General features: G+C 47.5%; 1 protein-coding gene across 1 annotated transcript in view; it reads left to right on the forward strand.

Annotated features, from left to right (window-relative positions):
* LOC116982644 (BCL2/adenovirus E1B 19 kDa protein-interacting protein 3-like) overlaps window positions 1–15,448 on the forward strand; it is a 59,702-nt gene extending 44,254 nt beyond the window's left edge. Inside the window, exons 3-6 of the mRNA XM_033035959.1 lie at window positions 4,064–4,148; window positions 6,589–6,695; window positions 7,618–7,767; window positions 14,981–15,448. Of these exons, the coding sequence (XP_032891850.1) occupies window positions 4,064–4,148; window positions 6,589–6,695; window positions 7,618–7,767; window positions 14,981–15,029 (391 nt within the window). The 3' untranslated portion in view covers window positions 15,030–15,448. The remainder of the gene's footprint in view (window positions 1–4,063; window positions 4,149–6,588; window positions 6,696–7,617; window positions 7,768–14,980) is intronic.
* The last annotated feature ends 6,520 nt before the right edge of the window (window positions 15,449–21,968 follow it).

Consider the following 21,968-nt stretch of genomic DNA (forward strand, 5'->3'; position numbering starts at 1 on the left):
GTCCTGCCTGACCGACATCTTTCAAGGTTGGTTAAAACATTTTCTGTTGAATAAAAGCAAAACACCTTGGAGTCATAGAGTGATACAGCGTGGAAACAGGCCCTTCGGCCCAACTTGCCCACACTGGCCAACATGTCCCAGCTACACTAGTCCCACCTGCCTGCGTTTGGCCCATATCCCTCCAAATCTGTCCTATCCACGTACCTGTCTAAATGTTTCTTAAACGCTGTGATGGTCCCAACTTCAACTCCCTCCTCCGGCAGCTCGTTCCATTCACCCACCACCCTTTGTGTGAAAACGTTACACCTCAGGTTCCTATTAAATACTGGAATAACTCCTGGAATAACCATGTAACCATATAACAATTACAGCACGGAAACAGGCCATCTTGGCCCGTCTAGTCCGTGCCGAACACTTACTCTCACCTAGTCCCATCTACCTGCACTCAGACCATAACCCTCTATTCCTTTCCCGTCCATATACCTATCCAGAATGGCCGATTAAATACTGGAGTGGGCGGTCATGGTGGCGCAGCGGTAGAGTTGCTGCCTTACAGCGAATGCAGAGCCTGGAACCAGGGTTCGATCCCGGCTACGGGCGCTGTCTGTGCGGAGTTTGCACGTTCTCCACGTGATCCGCATGGGTTTTCTCCGGGTGCTCCGGTTTCCTCCCACACTCCAAAGACGGGCAGGTTTGTAGGTTAATTGGCTTGGTGTAAATGGGTGTAGGATAGCGTTAATGTGCGGGGAAAGAGCTGGTCGGCGCGGACCCGGTGGGCCGAAGGGCCTGTTTCCGTGTTGTATCTCCAAAACTAAATAAACTAAAAACTAAAACGCTCTCTCTTGTTGGTGAGAGATGGGCATTAGATTGTGTTCTTGGCACTAGTCACATCTGTTGATTCTTTTAATTTCCTGGGAACCATCATCTCCAAGGAACTTAAATGGGGGGCTACAATCGACTCCACAGTCAAAAAGGCCCAACAGAGGATTTACTTCCTGCGGCAGCTGAGGAAGCACAATCTGCCACAGGCAATGATGGTCCAATTCTACACGGCCATCGTAGAGTCTGTCCTCACCTTCTCCATCATGGTCTGGTTTGGCTCAGCCACCAAGCACGACACCTGGAGGCTGCAGCGAATCGTCCGATCAGCAGAGAAGGTTATTGGCTGCAACCTTCCCTCCATTGATGAACTGTACACTGCAAGGGCCAGGAAGCGAGCGGGCAAGATCATCTCTGACCCCTCTCACCCTGGCCACAAACTCTTTGAATCACTTCCCTCTGGAAGGCGACTCCGGACTGTCAAAGCTGCCACAGCCAGACATAAAAACAGTTTTTATCCACGAGTAGTTGCTCTACTCAACAGCCAAAAATCTGTAGCCTCCCTTTGATCAGGTATTTTGTTGGTTCAGATGCTTGATCAATGGTGTTTTATCATTAATGTTTTATTATTATTAATGTTTAGTGTTTTCTGAGTCATTCGTAACTGTCACTGTATGTCATGTTGTTACTTGTGGGTGGAGCACCTAGGCAAATTCCTTGTATGTGAATACTTGGCCAATATTATCGGGCAGGAATATCTGTGACTGGGAAACACATTCTGTAAATGGGCTGGATGGGTTGGAGTTTGTAAAATGTGTGCAGGATAGTTTTTTGCAACAATACATAGAAGTACCTACTAGAGAAGGGGCGGTACTGGACCTCCTGTTAGGAAATGAGATGGGTCAGGTGGCAGAGGTATGCGTTGGGGGACAGTTCGGGTCCAGTGATCACAATACCATTAGTTTCAATATAATTATGGAGAGGGACAAAACTGGACCTAGGGTTGAGATTTTTGATTGGAGAAAGGCTAACTTTGAGGAGATGCGAAAGGATTTAAAAGGAGTAAATTGGGACAGTTTGTTTTATGGGAAAGATGTGGAAGAGAAATGGAGTACATTTAATGGTGAAATTTTAAGAGTACAGAATCTTTATGTCCCTGTTCGGTTGAAAGGAAATCGTAAAAATTGTAAAGAGCCATGGTTTTCAAGGGAAATTGGACACTTGGTTCGGAAAAAGAGGGAGATCTACAATAGTTATAGGCAGCATGGAGTAAATGAGGTGCTTGAGGAGTATAAAGAATGTAAAAAGAATCTTAAGAAAGAAATTAGAAAAGCTAAAAGAAGATATGAGGTTGCTTTGGCAAGTAAGGTAAAAGTAAATCCGAAGGGTTTCTACCGCTATATTAATAGCAAAAGGATAACGAGGGATAAAATTGGTCCATTAGAGAGTCAGAGTGGCCAACTATCTGCAGAGCCAAAAGAGATGGGGGAGATATTGAACAGTTTCTTTTCTTCGGTATTCACCAAGGAGAAGGATATTGAATTATGTGAGGTAAGGGAAACAAGTAGAGTGGCTATGGAAACTATGAGGATCAAAGAAGAGGAAGTACTGACACTTTTGAGAAATATAAAAGTGGATAAGTCTCCAGGTCCGGACAGGATATTCCCTAGGACATTGAGGGAAGTTAGTGTAGAAATAGCAGGGGCTATGGCAGAAAGATTTCAAATGTCATTAGAAACGGGAATAGTGCCGGAGGATTGGCGTACTGCGCATGTTGTTCCATTGTTTAAAAAGGGGTCTAAGAGTAAACCTAGCAATTATAGACCTGTTAGTTTGACGTCCGTGGTGGGCAAATTAATGGAAAGAATACTTAGAGATAATATATATAAGCATCTGGATAAACAGGGTCTGATTAGGAACAGTCAACATGGATTTGTGCCTGGAAGGTCATGTTTAACTAATCTTCTTGAATTTTTTGAAGATGTTACTCGGGAAATTGATGAGGGTAAAGCAGTGGATGTTGTGTATATGGACTTCAGTAAGGCCTTTGACAAGGTTCCTCATGGAAGGTTGGTTAAGAAGGTTCAATGGTTGGGTATTAATGGTGGAGTAGCAAGATGGATTCAACAGTGGCTGAATGGGAGATGCCAGAGAGTAATGGTGGATGGTTGTTTGTCAGGTTGGAGGCCAGTGACGAGTGGGGTGCCACAGGGATCTGTGTTGGGTCCACTGTTGTTTGTCATGTACATCAATGATCTGGACGATGGTGTGGTAAATTGGATTAGTAAGTATGCAGATGATACTAAGATAGGTGGGGTTGCGGGTAATGAAGTAGAGTTTCAAAGTCTACAGAGAGATTTATGCCAGTTGGAAGAGTGGACTGAAAGATGGCAGATGGAGTTTAATGCTGATAAGTGTGAGGTGCTACATCTTGGCTGGACAAATCAAAATAGGACGTACATGGTAAATGGTAGGGAATTGAAGAATGTAGGTGAACAGAGGGATCTGGGAATAACTGTGCACAGTTCCCTGAAAGTGGAATCTCATGTAGATAGGGTGGTAAAGAAAGCTTTTGGTGTGCTGGCCTTTATAAATCAGAGCATTGAGTATAGAAGTTGGGATGTAATGTTAAAATTGTACAAGGCATTGGTGAGGCCAATTCTGGAGTATGGTGTACAATTTTGGTCGTCTAATTATAGGAAGGATGTCAACAAAATAGAGAGAGTACAGAGGAGATTTACTAGAATGTTGCCTGGGTTTCAGCAACTAAGTTACAGAGAAAGGTTGAACAAGTTAGGGCTTTATTCTTTGGAGCGCAGAAGGTTAAGGGGGGACTTGATAGAGGTTTTTTAAATGATGAGAGGGATAGACAGAGTTGACGTGGAAAAGCTTTTCCCACTGAGAGTAGGGAAGATTCAAACAAGGGGACATGACTTGAGAATTAAGGGACTGAAGTTTAGGGGTAACATGAGGGGGAACTTCTTTACTCAGAGAGTGGTAGCTGTGTGGAATGAGCTTCCAGTGAAGGTGGTGGAGGCAGGTTCGTTTTTATCATTTAAAAATAAATTGGATAGTTATATGGATGGGAAAGGAATGGAGGGTTATGGTCTGAGCGCAGGTATATGGGACTAGGGGAGATTATGTGTTCGGCACGGACTAGAAGGGTCGAGATGGCCTGTTTCCGTGCTGTAATTGTTATATGGTTGTTATATGGTTATAGATTTACTTACTTACTCTTTTGCAGCCCACCATTACTGATGAGCCCACAGGCGTCTCATGGTCCAGCTGAGGTTGAAACCGGGAGCCTTGGAGACAGTAACAGCACTCAGGTAGGTTCGTGGGTACAGGTCAAGATGGGGTGTGATGGTGGGGTGGGATGGGTTATGCCTCTCCTCCATAATAGGGCCTCTTTTTTGGTCTTGCGTGGTTCGGTCTGGGATCTCTCGACATGGCCTGGATTAGACAGAGATTCAAGAATCTGCAGAGAATTGTGGACGCAGCCCAGACCATCACACAAACCAACCTCCCTTCCACTGATTCCATCTACACCCCACGCTGCCTCGGCAAGGCCAGCAGCATCATCAAGGACCAGTCTCACCCCGGCCACTCCCTCTTCTTCCCTCTCCCATCAGGCAAGAGGTACAGAAGTGTGAAAACGCACACCTCCAGATTCAGGTACAGTTTCTTCCCAGCTGTTATCAGGCAACTGAACCATCCTACTACAACCAGAGAGCAGTCCTAACCTCCCATCTACCTCATTGGAGAACCTTGGACTATCTTTAATCGGACTTTACTGGACTTTATCTTGCAGACACATTATTCTCACTTTATCCTGTATCTGTACACATGGACGGCTCGATTGTAATCATGTATTGTCTTTCCGCTGACTGGTTAGCACGCAACAAAAGCTTTTTACTGTACCTCGGTACACGTGACAATAAACTAAACTGAAACTGAACTGAACAATCTCGATCAAAACACTAAAATGCTGTTGCATTAAGTATTAGAGTCAGACTGGGATTCTAAATGCTGAAAAGCCTCAAACTTGACGAGAAAAGTTAATTAAATCGTGCTACCAATATGTGTAGGAAAGAAATGCAAATGTTGGTTTAAATCGAAGGTAGACACAAAATGCTGGAGTAACTCAGCGGGACAGCAGCATCTCTGGAGAGAAGGAAAGGGTGTCGTTTTGGGTCGAGACCCTTCTTCAGACTGATGTCCCCTTGCTTTCCCTCCCTCTCCATCCCCTCATCCCCCTTCCGTTCTGCGCTCAGTCTTACTGTCTCCGACTACATTTTATCTCTGTTTGCTTTGTTGTCACCTTCTCCCAGCTACATTGTCCTTGATCTCCATTCCCTTGGTCCTCTTTTCACACCTAACACTTCCTTATCTACGACTTCCTTATCTATGAACCGCCCACTCCCCTGACATCAGTCTGAAGAAGTGTCTCGACCCGAAACGTCACGGTGGCGCAGCGGTAGAGTTGCTGCCTTACAGCACATGCAGCGCGGGTTCGATCCCGACTATGGGTGCTGTCTGTACGGAGTTTGTACGTTCTCCCCGTGACCTGCGTGGGTTTTCTCTGAGATCTTCTGTTTCTCCCACACTGCTAAGACGTGCAGGTTTGTAGGTTAAATGTCTTGGTAAATGTAAAAATTGTCCCTAGTGGGTGTGGGATAATGTTAATGTGCGGGGATCGCTGGTCGGTGCGGACCCGGTGGGTCGAAGGGCCTGTTTCCACGCTGTATCTCTAAACTAAGACCGAAAACTTCACTCATTCCTTCTCTCCAGAGATGCTGCCTGTCCCTCCGAGTTACTCCAGCACTTTGTGGCTTATCTGTGGTGACATGATCACATTGAATGGCGGTGCTGGCTTGAAGGACGAATGGCCTACTCCTGCCCCTATTGTCTATTGTCCCCTTAAACCCTGACACCCGTACTAATCGAGAATCTATCTAGCTCTGCCATAAATATATCCACTGACTTGGCCTCCAAGTTCAAGTGAGTTTATTGTCATGTGTCCCTGTATAGGACAATTAAATTCTTGCTTTGCTTCAGCACACAGAACATAGTAGGCATTGACTACAAAACAGATAAATGTGTCCATATACCATTATATAAATATATACACACATGAATAAATAAACTGATAAAGTGCAAATAGCAGAAAGTGGTTATTAATAATCAGAGTTTTGTCCGAGCCAGGCTTAATAGCCTGATGGCTGTGGGGAAGTAGCTATTCCTGAACCTGGTTGTTGCAGTCTTCAGGCTCCTGTACCTTCTACCTGAAGGTAGCAGGGAGATGAGTGTATGGCCAGGATGGTGTGGGTCTTTGATGATACTGCCAGCCTTTTTGAGGCAGCGACTGCGATAAATCCCCTCGATGGAAGGAAGGTCAGAGCCGATGATGGACTGGGCAGTGTTTACTACTTTTTGTAGTCTTTTCCTCTCCAGGGCGCTCAAGTTGCCGAACCAAGCCACGATGCAACCGGTCAGTATGCTCTCCACTGTGCACCTGTAGAAGTTAGAGAGAGTCTTCCTTGACAATCCGACTCTCCGTAATCTTCTCAGGAAGTAGAGGCGCTGATGAGCTTTTTTGATAATTGCGTTAGTGTTCTCGGACCAGAAAAGAACTTCAAAGATGTGCACGCCTGCTGTGGTCCAGTTCCTGTGCGCTTCTGCTCTGTGTTCCGTGGCTGTTGTGTGTGGATCGTCACGACTGCACAGTGGCCTGAGCTGATTAAACGTACTGCCATTTTGCTTCCACAGTCTGACGAGGAAACTCAGGAGAGGAGCGTGGAGCTTGAGAAGCTACTGAAGAACCACGCAGAGTGGATCTGGTACTGGTCCAGCCGCCCAGAAAACGTGCCCCCAAAGTGAGTTTTGGTTCCATTTTATCTTTATTATTATAGAGAGATGCTCTGGTATAATTGTAAATTGTCCCTAGTGTGTGTAGGAGAGCGTTACTTTTCGGGGATATCTGGTCAATAGACAATAGGTGTAGGAGCAGGACATTCGGCCCTTCGAGCCAGCACCGCCATTCAATGTGATCGTGGCTGATCATACCCAATCAGTACCCCGTTCCTGCCTTCTCCCCATATCCCCTGACTCCGCTATTTTTAAGAGCCCTATCTAGCTCTCTCTTGAAAGCATCCAGAGAACCGGCCTCCACCGCCCTCTGAGGCAGAGAATTCCACAGACTCACCACTCTCTGTGAGAAAAAGTGTTTCCTCGTCTTTATCGTAAATGGCTTACTCCTTATTCTTAAACTGTGTCCCCTGGTTCTGGACTCCCCCAACATCGGGAACATGTTTCCTGCCTCTAGCGTGTGCAAGCCCTTAACAATCTTATATGTTTCAATGAGATATCCTCTCATCCTTCTAAACTCCAGAGTGTACAAGCCCAGCTGCTCCATTCTCTCAGCATATGACAGTCCCGCCATCCCAGGAATTAACCTTGTAAACCTACGCTGCACTCCCTCAATAGCAAGAATGGCCTTCCTCAAATTAGGGGACCAAAACTGCACACAATACTCCAGGTGTGGTCGGTGGGCCGAAGTGCCTGTTTCTGCACTGTACCTCTATCCTAAACTACATGAGGACATTCAGCCCACCGGGAGATTGCAACCTTCACGTGGTCCGCCCTGTTTCGATGAATGCAATCAACCTGGCGCGCACAATCAAGTAAGATCAAATAGAACAAGTTGTCCTACAACTTTAGGCTGTGCACGCCAAACGCAAGAAGAAGAAGTCTACTCCAACTTATTGAAATGACAAACAAATGTTGTTTTTCTCCTAGGGAATTCTTATTTAAACATCCCAAATATTCATCCAGTCTGAGCGTACGGAAGACAGGGGTGATGAAGAAAAGAGGGATATTCGGTTCCGAGTTTGTTGTGCTGTTCATTCCCTCGCTCCTGATAACTCACCTGCTCATGCTGGGAGTGGGGTACGTGGTTGAACATTGTGGAGATTGTTCCCAAGGTCCCACCCGATAGGGGCAAGATTAGGCCATTCGGCCCATCAAATCAGGTGTATCAAATCATGAGAAGAATAAATCGGGTGAATGCACAGAGTCTGTTGCCCCGAGTAAGGGAATGGAGGACTAGAGGACATAGAAACATAGAAACATAGAAATTAGGTGCAGGAGTAGGCCATTCGGCCCTTCGAGCCTGCACCGCCATTCAATATGATCATGGCTGATCATCCAACTCAGTATCCCGTACCTGCCTTCTCTCCATACCCTCTGATCCCCTTAGCCACAAGGGCCACATCTAACTCCCTCTTAAATATAGCCAATGAACTGGCCTCGACTACCCTCTGTGGCAGGGAGTTCCAGAGATTCACCACTCTCTGTGTGAAAAAAGTTCTTCTCATCTCGGTTTTAAAGGATTTCCCCCTTATCCTTAAGCTGTGACCCCTTGTCCTGGACTTCCCCAACATCGGGAGCAATCTTCCTGCATCTAGCCTGTCCAACCCCTTAAGAATTTTGTAAGTTTCTATAAGATCCCCTCTCAATCTCCTAAATTCTAGAGAGTATAAACCAAGTCTATCCAGTCTTTCTTCATAAGACAGTCCTGACATCCCAGGAATCAGTCTGGTGAACCTTCTCTGCACTCCCTATATGGCAATAATGTCCTTCCTCAGATTTGGAGACCAAAACTGTACGCAATACTCCAGGTGTGGTCTCACCAAGACCCTGTACAACTGCAGTAGAACCTCCCTGCTCCTATACTCAAATCCTTTTGCTATGAAAGCTAACATGCCATTCGCTTTCTTCACTGCCTGCTGCACCTGCATGCCCACTTTCAATGACTGGAGTACCATGACACCCAGGTCTCGCTGCATCTCCCCTTTTCCTAGTCGGCCACCATTTAGATAATAGTCTGCTTTCCTGTTTTTGCCACCAAAATGGATAACCTCACATTTATCCACATTATACTGCATCTGCCAAACATTTGCCAACTCACCCAGCCTATCCAAGTCACCTTGCAGTCTCCTAGCATCCTCCTCACAGCTAACACTGCCCCCCAGCTTCGTGTCATCCGCAAACTTGGAGATATTGCCTTCAATTCCCTCATCCAGATCATTAATATATATTGTAAATAGCTGGGGTCCCAGCACTGAGCCTTGCGGTACCCCACTAGTCACTGCCTGCCATTGTGAAAAGGACCCGTTTACTCCTACTCTTTGCTTCCTGTTTGCCAGCCAGTTCTCTATCCACATCAATACTGAACCCCCAATGCCGTGTGCTTTAAGTTTGTAAACTAATCTCTTATGTGGGACCTTGTCGAAAACCTTCTGGAAGTCCAGATACACCACATCCACTGGTTCTCCCCTATCCACGCTACTAGTTACATCCTCGAAAAATTCTATAAGATTCGTCAGACATGATTTACCTTTTGTAAATCCATGCTGACTTTGTCCAATGATTTCACCACTTTCCAAATGTGCTGCTATCCCATCTTTAATAACTGACTCTAGCAGTTTCCCCACTACCGATGTTAGACTAACTGGTCTGTAATTCCCCGTTTTCTCTCTCCCTCCCTTCTTAAAAAGTGGGGTTACGTTTGCTAACCGCCAATCCTCAGGAACTACTCCAGAATCTAAAGGGTTTTGAAAGATTATTACTAATGCATCCACTATTTCTGGAGCTACTTCCTTAAGTACTCTGGGATGCAGCCTATCTGGCCCTGGGGATTTATCGGCCTTTAATCCATTTAATTTACCCAACACCACTTCCCGGCTAACCTGGATTTCACTCAATTCCTCCAACTCCTTTGACCCGCGGTCCCCTGCTATTTCCGGCAGATTATTTATGTCTTCCTTAGTGAAGACGGAACCAAAGTAGTTATTCAATTGGTCCGCCATATCCTTGTTCCCCATGATCAACTCACCCGTTTCTGACTGCAAGGGACCTACATTTGTTTTAACTAATCTCTTTCTTTTCACATATCTATAAAAACTTTTGCAGTCAGTTTTTATGTTCCCTGCCAGTTTTCTTTCATAATCTATTTTTCCTTTCCTAATTAAGCCCTTTGTCCTCCTCTGCTGGTCTCTGAATTTCTCCCAGTCCTCCGGTATGCTGCTTTTTCTGGCTAATTTGTACGCATCATCCTTCGCTTTGATACTATCCCTGATTCACCTTGCTACCTATTGCTTCTACCCTCATTTTACACCCCTCTGTCTCTACGCTCACACATTTAAGAAACCCTTTCCCTTTAACTCCATCCTCCACTAGCCCATTCGACACAGGTTCAAGGTTCAAAGGGAAAAGATTTTTGGCCACCCCATCTACACTGTGAAGGAGAATAAAACGGGATTACTGTTGGCTATTGTGTTCAGTTCTGTGCAAGTGTGTTCAGTTCTGGGCACCGTGTTATAGGAGAGATGTTGTCAAGCTTGAAAGGGTTCAGAGAAGATTTACGAGAATGTTGCCAAGACTCGAGGGTTTGAGCAGGCTGGGGCTCTATTCCTTGGATCGCAGGAGGATGAGGGGTGATCTTATAGAGGCGTATATAAAATCATGAGAGGAATAGATCGGGTAGATGCACAGAGTCTCTTGCCCAGAGTAGGGGAATCGAGGACCAGAGGACACCGGTTCAAGGTGAAGGGGAAAAGATTTAATAGGAATCTGAGCGGTAACTTTTTCACGCAAAGGGTGGTGGGTGTATAGAACCAGCTGCCAGAGGAGGTAGTTGAGGCTGGGACTATCCCAGCGTTTAAGAAGCAGTTAGACAGGCACATGGATGGTCTGAAGAAGGGGTTCGGCCCGAAACGTTGCCTATTCCCTTCGATCCATAGATGCTGCTGCACCCGCTGAGTTCCTCCAGCTTTTTTGTGTACGATGGATAGGACAAGTTTGGAGGGAAATGGACCAAATGCGGGCAGGTGGGACTAGTGTAGATGGGATGTTGGCTGGTGTGGGCAAGTTGGGCAAAATGGGCCTGTTTCCACACCTTATCACTCTATGACTCTATCAAATCTACTCCGCCATTCAATCATGGCTAATCTATCTCCCTCTCAACCTCATTCTCCTGCCGTCTCCCCATAACCCTGGACACCCATACTAATCAAGAATCTGTCAATCTCTGCTTTAAAAACATCCACTGGCTTGGCCTCCACAGCCTTGTGTGGCAAAGAATTCCACAGATTCACCCCCCTCTGACTGAAGTAATTCCTCCTTATCTCCTTCCTAATGGAACGTCCTTTAATGATGAGGTTGTGCCCTCTGGTCCTAGACAAGTGGAACCATCCTCTCCACATCCACTCTATCCAGGCCTTTCACCATTCTGTACGTTTCAATGTGGTTTTCCCCCTCATCCCTCTAAACTCCAATGTTAACCCCTAAACTCCTTCTTAACTCCAGTGTTAACTCCTAAACTCCATATGTTAACCCCTTATTTCTGGGATCATTCTTGTAAACCTCCTCATGGAACTTCTCCAGTGCTGGCACACTCTTCCTCGGATACAGGGCCTATATAAGACAGAAGCAGGCCCTTCGGCCTAATTCGGCTGTACCGACCAAGATGCCAAATCACAGCTGGTCCCATTTGCCTGCGTTTGGCCCTCATCCCTCTAAACCTTCCCTATCCATGTACCTGTAAAATGTCTTTTCAATGTCGTTATGGTACCTGCCTCAACTACCTCCACTGGCAGCTTGTTCCATATACACCCATAAAAAATACAGGTTGCCTTTTGGGTTCTTATTAAATCTTTCCCCGCCCACCATAAATCTACGGTCTCTTGTCCTTGCCCACGCGGTGTAGCAGATGCTGTCAATTCTGCTGCCCGGGTCATGGTGGCGCAGCGGTAGAGTTGCTGCCTTACAGTAAATGTAGTGCCAGAGTTCCCAGATCGATCCTGACTACGGGTGCCGTCTGTAGCGAGTTTGCACGTTCTCCCCGTGACCTGCGTAGGTTTTCTCCGAGATCTTCATTTAGAAACATAGAAACATAGAAAATAGGTGCAGGAGTAGGCCATTCGGCCCTTCAAGCCGGCACCGCCATTCAATATGATCATGGTTGATCATCCAACTCAGTATCCTGTACCTGCCTTCTCTCCATACCCCCTGATCCCTTTAGCCACAAGGGACACATCTAACTCCCTCTTAAATATAGCCAATGAACTGGCCTCAACTACCTTCTGTGGCAGAGAATTTCAGAGATTCACCACTCTCTGTGTGAAAAATGTTTTTCTCATCTCAGTCGTAAAAGATTTCCCCCTTATCCTTAAAAAGTTTCTATAAGATCCCCCCTCAATCTTCTAAATTCTAGCGAGTACAAGCCAAGTCTATCCAGTCTTTCTTCATATGAAAGTCCTGATATCCCTGGAATCAGTCTGCTGAACCTTCTCTGTACTCCCTCGATGGCAAGAATGTCCTTCCTCAGATTAGGAGACCAAAACTGTATGCAAGATTCCAGGTATGGTCTCACTAAGACCCTGTACAACTGCAGTAGAACCTCCCTGCTCCTATACTCAAATCCTTTTACTGTGAATGCTAACATACCATTCGCTTTCTTCACTGCCTGCTGCACCTGCATGACTGGTGTACCATGACACCCAGGTCTCGTTGCATCTCCCCTTTTCCTAATTGGCCACCATTCAGATAATAGTCTACTTTCCTGTTTTTGCCACCAAAGTGGATAACCTCACATTTATCCACATTATACTGCATCTGCCATGCATTTGCCCACTGACTTCTCCCTTATCCACTCTACTAGTTACATCCTCAAAAAATTACCCTTCATAAATCCATGCTGACTTTGTCCAATGATTTCACCACATTCCAAATGTGCTGCTATCCCATCTTTAATAACTGATTCTAGCAGTTTCCCCACTACCGATGTTAGACTAACTGGTCTGTAATTCCCCGTTTTCTCTCTCCCTCCCTTTTTAAAAAGTGGGGTTACATTAACTACCCTCCAATCCTCAGGAACTACTCCAGAATCTAAAGAGTTTTGAAAAATTATCACTAATGCATCCACTATTTCTGGCGCTTCTTACTTCTTTAAGTACTCTGGGATGCAGCCTATCTGGCCCTGGGGATTTATCGGCCTTTAATCCATTAAATTTACCTAACACCACTTCCCGGCTAACCTGGATTTCACTCAGTTCCTCCATCTCATTTGACCCCCGGTCCCCTGCTATTTCCGGCAGATTATTTACGTCTTCCTTAGTGAAGACAGAACCAAAGTAGTTATTCAATTGGTCTGCCATGTCCTTGTTTTCCATGATCAATTCACCTGTTTCTGACTGCAAGGGACCTACATTTGTTTTAACTAATCTTTTTCTCTTCACATATCTATAAAAACTTTTGCAGTCAGTTTTTATGTCCCCTGACAGTTTTCTTTCATAATCTATTTTCCCTATTTTCCACAAGACGTACAGATTTGTAGGTTAATTGGCTTGGAAATGTAAAAATTGTCTATGGTGTGTGTAGGATAGTGTTAATGTGCGGGGATCGCTGGTCGGCGCAGACCCGGTGGGACGAAGGGCCTGAATTTACGTGCTGTATCTCTAAACTAAAATTCACCCAATCAATACCCCTCATGATTTTGTACACCTCTATGAGATCACCCATCAGCTCCCAGCTCCCCAAGGAATAGAGTCCCAGCCTGCTCAACCTCTCCCTATAGCTCACACCCTCCAGTTCTGGCAAAGTCCTCTTGAATCTTCTCCGCACTCTTTCCAGTTTAATTACATCCTTCCTGTAGCAGGGCGACCAAAACTGAGCACAGAAGGGTCTCGACCCGAAACGTCACCTATTCCTTCGCTCCATAGATGCTGCCTCACCCGCTGAGTTTCTCCAGCATTTTTGTCTACTCCACAGTACTCCAAGTGTGACCTCACCAACGGCTTGTACAACTCTAACATGACCCCCCAACTTCAACGTGCATATACGGGTGTCAACTGGGGACAGACACTACTGGTTGGAGTAACTCAGCGGGTCGGGCACCGTCTCTGGAGAGAAGGAACAGGTGATATTTCGGGTCTGATGATGGGCCTCGACCCGAAACGTCACTCATTCCTTTTCCCCCAGATATGCTGCCTGTCCCGCAGAGTTACTCCAGCACTTTGTGTCTATCTTCGGCTTACACCCGCATCTGCAGTTCCTTCCTACACACATGGTCCTATTGAAGTTCCTTGTCGCTTTACTGTTTGGATAGTCCCAGCCTCAACTACCTCCTCCGGCAGCTCGTTCCATACATCCACCACTCTTTGTGTGAAAAAGTTACCCCTCAGATTCCTATTAAATCTTCCCCCCCCTCCCCCCCGTCACCTTAAGCCTGTGCCCTCTGGTCCTCGATTCTCCCTCTATGGGCAAGAGACTCTGTGCATCTACCCGATCTATTCCTCTTGCTGGGCTGAGATGCTGCCTGACCCGCTGAGTTACTCCAGCATTTTGTGTCTATCAATGTTCTCGTTGAAGGTGTGAAGGGGGGGGAGAGAAGACACCCAGCGTGGGGTGGGGTGGAGGAGCAGAGAACAAAGGAGGACCTAGTGTGGGATTTGTTATAAATATGTTGGCGCCATTGATGTGGTGACTCTTTGCATACCTTTGGTGTACAACACAACAACTTTCACTGTGACTTGACAATAGACAATAGGTGCAGGAGTAGGCCATTCGGCCCTTCGAGCCAGCACCGCCATTCAATGTGAACATGGCTGATCATCCCCAATCAGTACCCCGTTCCTGCCTTCTCCCCATATCCCCTGACTCCGCTATCTTTAAGAGCCCTATCTAGCTCTCTCTTGAAAGCATCCAGAGAACCGGCCTCCACCGCCCTCTGAGGCAGAGAATTCCACAGACTCACAACTCTCTGTGAGAAAAAGTGTTTCCTCGTCTCTGTTCAAAATGGCTTACTCCTTATTCTTAAACTGTGGCCCCTGGTTCTGGACTCCCCCAACATCGGGAACATGTTTCCTGCCTCCAGTGTGTCCAAACCCTTAACAATCTTATATGTTTCAATGAGATCCCTTCTCTTCCTTCTAAACCCCAGAGTGTACAAGCCCAGCTGCTCCATTCTCTCAGCATATGACAGTCCCGCCATCCCGGGAATTAACCTTGTAAACCTACGCTGCACTCCCTCAATAGCAAGGATTAAAAGACAACAAGAGTTTTTTGACCGACTGTATCTCTCTTCCCTCCACTTGTTTAGGATCTACATCGGCAGAAGGCTGGCAGCTTCCTCAGCGAGTAGCTTGTAACTGGCCGCAGTGAAGAAGAGATGGACACCAGTTGCTTCACTCGCCGCACACGTAGACAGGCATAGCGGGCGCCTGGGAGAGTTACAAAGACTCCACGTGTTCCTATCGTTCACTCCGCTCTGCGCCTCCTCTGTGCTAGTCGCCTCTTTCCTTTAGTCTTCACACTTCCATTAGTTCTTTATGCCAGCTAGCCAGCCTGGGGACGCCTACTAGTGGTTGGTGGGAGGAACCACCCCCCCCCCCCCCCGCTCCCTACACCTGTACCGCGTTTTGTTTAGATAATGCTTAGAGATACACGCTAGCACTATCTCACACACACACACACGCACACGCAAGCACGCACACACACACACACGCACACGCACGCACGCACGCGCGCACACACACACATACGCACGCACACACACGCACACACGCACACGCACGCACACACACGCACGCACGCACGCACACACACAAACACGGGACAATTTTACATTTTACAATTAACCAACAAATCTGTACTTTTTTGGAGTGTGGGAGAAAACCTACGCAGGTCACGGGGAGAGCGTACAAACTCCGTACAGACAGCACCCGTAGCCAGGATCGAACCCGGTTCTCTGGCGCTGCAAGCGCTGTGAGGCAGCAACTCTACCGCTGCACCACCGTGACCTGTTGTTGGTGAGCCTGTACATTGGGCTGTACTCCAGGGCCAGTTCACCATAGTGTGCACAGCTGCACTACAGTCAGTGTGTGCTTATACGTGTGTGTGTCTGTACGCGTGTGTGTGTGCATGCATGCGTATGCTCGCATGTACGTCTGAGTGTGAGACTGTTCCATGCACATGCTCCCCTTGGGACCAAAAGAGACAATTTGAGGATCTTAACTTTAATTGCACATTAATGTCAGGTGAGAATTTCAAGCCTCTCGTCGCGGTTGTCACATCTCGGAGAAGACTAGGGGAGTTCTCCCCAGTTTCCTCAACAACTCCAAACCAAATTAAGTGGTTCTTCCCAAAGATCTTATAGCAGAGCAGAGGTATATAGCAGAGCAGAGCTATAAGGTCTTTGCTTCTTCCTGTATTACTGCATTACTGCATAGTTTAGTTTAGAGACTCAGAGCGGAAACAGGCCATTCGGCCCATATCCAGGCCGACCACCTGTACACACTAGTTATTGTTTTAGTTTTAGCAATATAATGCGGGAACAGGCTCTTCAGCTCACCGAGTCCGCACCGACCAGCGATCACCTAATACATACTAGCACTATCCTACACACTAGCGACTATTTACAATTTTAACTAAGCAAATGAACCCACAAACCTGCGTGACTTTGGAGTGTGGGAAGAAACCGGAGATCTCAGAGAAAACCCACCCAGGTCAAGGGGTGAACGTACAAACCCTGAACAGACAGCGCCCGTAGTCTGGATCGAACCCGGGTCTCTGGCGCTGTGAGGCAGCAACTCTACCGCTGCGCCACAGTGCCACCATTGGGCGAGAGAATCTTATGAATCTTTTGATGAATCATGTTTCGGAGAAGATTAAGGCAATTCTTAAAAAAATAATAAGTTGTTCATGCTTGACTGCATAGATTAGTTTGGAGACACAGAGAGGAAACTGTCCCTTCGGCCAGGGTCAGCATCGGCCAGTTCACATGTTCCAGTCCACTTACTGAGGACAATTTACAGAAGCCAGCCAACCTACAAACCTGTACGCCCTTGGAGTGTGGGAGGAAACCGGAGCACCTGGAGAAAACCCACGTGGTCCCTGGGAGAACGTAGAAGCTCTGTGCGTGCAGCACTGGCACTGTGAGGCAGCAACTCTGCCACTGTACCTCTGTGTTGCCCAGGCGATTTTCAATGGCGCTATCTGTGCCCTCCATGGGGGTTTGATTCCAGAGAGGGAGCCTGAAAAATGAGCCTAAGGATGAGAGGGGATCTCATTGAAACATAAGATTGTTAAGGGCTTGGACACGCTAGAGGCAGGAAACATGTTCCCGATGTTGGGGGAGTCCAGAACCAGGGGCCACAGTTTAAGAATAAGGAGTAAGCCATTGGGGATGATCAGCCATGATCACGTTGAATGGCGGTGCTGGCTCGAAGGACCAAATGGCCTACTCCTGCACCTATTGTTTATTGTCTAGACACACTACTTCTATGTCACCCTACTTTCCTCCCTTGATTCCCAGATCTGGAACGCTGTCTGGAATACAGCCAACAACAGACCATTGTGGGCTCCTTGGTCATCGGTGCCGGCTCTGAGTTCTTTTCCTACCGCTCGTTTCCCTCACCCCCATAAGTTCCTGTCTGAAGAAGGGCCTCGACCTAAAACCTCTCCAGAGATGCTGCCCGTCCCGCTGAGTCACCCCAGCACTTTGTGTCTATCCTCTGGAATACGTTGCCAGGTTAAGGCTGGGTGGCAGTGTGCACAGTGTAGTGGGCCAAGGTGACTCTTTGCATACCTTTGACAATAGACAATAGAGGCCGGTTCTCTGGATGCTTTCAAGAGAGAGCTAGATAGGGCTCTTAAAAATAGCGGAGTCAGGGGATATGGGGAGAAGGCAGGAACGGGGTACTGATTGGCGTTGATCACACTGAATGGCGGTGCTGGCTCGAAGGGCCGAATGGCCTACTCCTGTACCTATTGTCTATTGCGCACCAAGGCGTTCAGGCGGGCCCCGGTCAACTCCTTGTGGAGTTTGATGTAGAACAGAAGTTGTATAGGGCTCTGGTGAGACCACACCTGGAGTATTGTGTACAGTTTTGGTCTCCTAATTTGAGGAAGGATGTCATTGTGATTGAGGCAGTGCAGCGTAGGTTCACGAGATTGATCCCTGGGATGGCGGGACTGTCATATGAGGAAAGATAGAAAAGACTAGGCTTGTATTCACTGGAGTTTAGAAAGATGAGGGGGGGATCTTATAGAAACATATAAAATTATAAAAGGACTGGACAAGCTAGATGCAGGAAAAATGTTCCCAATGTTGGGCGAGCCCAGAACCAGGGGCCACACTTAGAATAAAGGGGAGGTCATTTAAAACTGAGGTGAGAAAAAACATTTTCACCCAGAGAGTTGTGAATTTATGGAATTCCCTGCCACAGAGGGCAGTGGAGGCCAAGTCACTGGATGGATTTAAGAGAGAGTAAAACTTTTTTGTTTAGTTTGGACATACAGCATGGAAACAAACCCTTCGGCCCATTGAGTCCATGCCAACCAATGATCAACTGTTCACACCAGTTCTGTGTTATCCCACTTTCTCATCCACTCCTTACACACTAGGGATGATTTCACAGAGGGCAATTAACCTATAAACACGCACGTCTTTGGGATGTCAGAGGAAACACAGGGCCACATGGAGAGCATGCAGACTCCACACAGACAGTGGGAAATTCTAGGACCAGAGGTCATAGCTTCAGATTTACAAGACCTTTTAGGAAGGGGATGAGGAGGAATTTCTTTAGTCAGAGGGTGGTGAATCTGTGGAATTCTTTGCCGCAGATGGCTGTGGAGGCCAAGTCAGTGGATATATTTAAGGCAGAGACAGATAGATACTTGATTAGTACGGGTGTCAGGGGTTATGGGGAGAAGGCAGGAGAACGGGGTTAGGTGAGAGAGATAGATCAGCCATGATTGAATGGCGGAGTTGACTGGATGGACTCATTCTGCTCCTATCTCTTATGACAAAGAGTAGGAGTAAACGGGTCCTTTTCACAATGGCAGGCAGTGACTAGTGGCCTCAAGGCTCAGTGCTGGGACCCCAGCTATTTACAATATATATTAATGATCTGGATGGGGGAATTGAATGCAACATCTCCAAGTTTGCGGATGACATGAAGCTGGGGGGCAGTGTTAGCTGTGAGGAGGATGCTAGGAGGCTTCAAGGTGACTTGGATAGGTTGGGTGAGTGGGCAAATGCATGGCAGATGCAGTATAATGTGGATAAATGTAAGGTTATCCACTTTGGTGGCAAAAACAGGAAAGTAGACTATTATCTGAATGGTGGCCGATTAGGAAAAGGGGAGATGCAACGAGACCTGGGTGTCATGGTACACCAGTCATTGAAAGTAGGAATGCAGGTGCAGCAGGCAGTGAAGAAAGCAAATGGTATGTTAGCATTCATAGCAAAAGGATTTGAGTATAAGAGCAGGGAGGTTCTACTGCAGTTGTACAGGGTCTTGGTGAGACCACACCTGGAGTATTGCGTACAATTTTGGTCTCTTAATCTGAGGAAAGACATTCTTGCCATAGAGGGAGTACAGAGAAGGTTCACCAGACTGATTTCTGGGATGGCAGGACTTTCATATGAAGAAAGACTGGATAGACTCGGCTTGTACTCGCTAGAATTTAGAAGATTGAGGGGGGATCTTATAGAAACTTACAAAATTCTTAAGGGGTTGGACAGACTAGATGCAGGAAGATTATTACCGATGTTGGGGAAGTCCAGAACAAGGGGTCACAGTTTAAGGATAACAGGGAAGTCTTTTAGGACCGAGATGAGAAAACATTTTTTACACAGAGAGTGGTGAATCTGTGGAATTCTCTGCCACAGAAGGTAGTTGAGGCCAGTTCATTGGCTATATTTAAGAGGGAGTTAGATGTGGCCCTTGTGGCTAAAGGGATCAGGGGGTATGGAGAGAAGGCAGGTACAGGATACTGAGTTGGATGATCAGCCATGATCATATTGAATGGCAGTGCAGGCTCGAAGGGCCGAATGGCCTACTCCTGCACCTATGTTCTATGTTTCTATGACAGCACCCGACGTCAGGATTGAACCGGGCGCTGTGAGGCAGCAACTCTGCCGTCTGCACCACCGTGCGTTCCTCTTGGTGTTGGGCTGTGGAAGCCTGACGCTCAAATTCATTAAATGACACAAAGTGCTGGAGTAACTCAGCGGGTCAGGCAGCATTAATGGGAACCACGATGGGAGACCTTTCAGGTTGGCGACACTTAAAGGACATTTGCGGCGACTGGCCATAATTCTCCATCGGCCCCCCTTGCACGTTGATGCGAGCTCTTCCACCCCGTGTCTGAAAAGCTTGAATCTGTACTGTAGCGTTGGATGGTGATCGAGAAGACGGGTTCGATCCTGACTACGGGCGCTGTCTGTACGGAGTCTGCACGTGGTCCCCGTGGCCTGCGTGGGTTTTCTCCGGGATCTTCTATTTCCAAAGACGTGCGGGTTTGTAGCTTAATCGGCCTGGTGTAACTGTAAATTGTCCTTAGTGTGTGTGTGTGTGTAGGATGGTGTTAATGTGCGGGGATCGCTGGTCGGCGCGGACCCGGTGGGCCGAAGGGACAATTTCCGCGCTGTGTCTCTAAACTAAACTAAGATCTTGTTCCACTGCTGCACTGGTGGGTATGGGACAGGGCAAAAGCTTTTGTGGACGTCTCGAGTGGATCTAAAGCACTTACACGTGTTGCCCAGAAGCATCGTAAGTTGATCAGGCTCTCAGCATTGCCGTGTGTTATGAGGTCCTGCTTATATTGTTGTTAATGACTGGAATTAAGATATCTGCAATATGAACACCAATAAACATGCTTGTCCTACTTAGATCCCATGTGAAAAGCAATTAAACCTCAGCACCAATGTACTTACTTCCCTCGATTATCTTGTTATTCGATTGAATGATTTGTGAGCTGATAGACCCTTCTTCAGTGTCGAGCCAAAACATCACCCATTCCCTCTCTCCAGAGATGCTGCCTGTCCCGCTGAGTTACTCCAGCATTTTCTGTCTGTTTTCGGTGTTAACCAGCATCTGCAGTTCCTTAAGTGCCTGTCCCACCAGCGCCTCTAACTCGACCAATCGTGGTCGCTTGAGGCGTACGGCCTCGCGGGGCTGGTCCCACTTCGATCGGCGGAGGCAACGGCCTGTCGGCCCACAGCCGCATTGCGGCCGTACGCAGCGCCTCGACGGGCGTGCGCAGCGTCTTGGCGGCGTACGCAGCGTCTTGACAGCGTATGCCTAGGGCGTGGCGTTGCGCGATGACATCACCGCCCGGCGTGCCATTGCGCGGTGACGTAACCGCCCGGCGTGCCGTTGCGCGGTGACGTAACCGCCCGACGCCGTGCGACGTCCAAATTCAATCGGCCCGCAGCCTGCCCAGCTGATTGGTGAGTATGATGTCGGGACCAGCCCCGCACAACTCCAGACCGTACTCAAGCCACCACGTTTGGTCGCGCTAGATGCAGACAATCATATGCTGGTGGGACAGGCCCTTTACTACACACTTTACCTCCCCCCTCGACTCCATCCAAGGACCCAATCAGTCTTTCCAGGTGAGGCACAGGTTCACCTGCATCTCCTCCAACCTCATCTATTGCATCTGCTGCTCTAGGTGTCAGCTGCTCTACATCGGTGAGACCAAGCGCAGGCTTGGCGATCGCTTCACCCAACACCTCCGCTTGGTTCGCATTAACCAACCTGATCTCCCGGTGGCTCAGCACTTCAACTCCCCCTCCCATTCCGAATCCGACCTTTCTGTCCTGGGTCTCCTCCATGGCCAGAGTGAGGCCCACCACAAATTGGAGGAGCAGCACCTCATATTCCGCTTGGGCAGTTTACACCCCAGCGGTATGAACATTGACTTCTCCAATTTCAGGTAGTCCCTGCTTTCTCCCTCCTTCCCCTCCCCGTCCCAGCTCTCCCACAGCCCACTGTCTCCGCCTCTTCCTTTCTTTTTCCCACCCACCCCCACATCAGTCTGAAGAAGGGTCTCGACCCGAAACATCACCTATTCCTTCGCTCCATAGATGCTGCCTCACCTGCTGAGTTTCTCCAGCACTTTTGTCTACCTTCTATTTTTCCAGCATCTGCAGTTCCTTCTTAAACTTACTACACGCTACATCATTCTGGAAAATTCTGCACTCCTACAAAACCTACTCATCCTGCAATGGAGATGACCAGAATTGCACTCAATACTCCAAATGGAACACTGTATTGTCATATGTGACAAGACTCAGC

The sequence above is a fragment of the Amblyraja radiata genome, chromosome 1 (genome assembly GCF_010909765.2).
Source record: "Amblyraja radiata isolate CabotCenter1 chromosome 1, sAmbRad1.1.pri, whole genome shotgun sequence".
NCBI lineage: Eukaryota > Metazoa > Chordata > Chondrichthyes > Rajiformes > Rajidae > Amblyraja > Amblyraja radiata.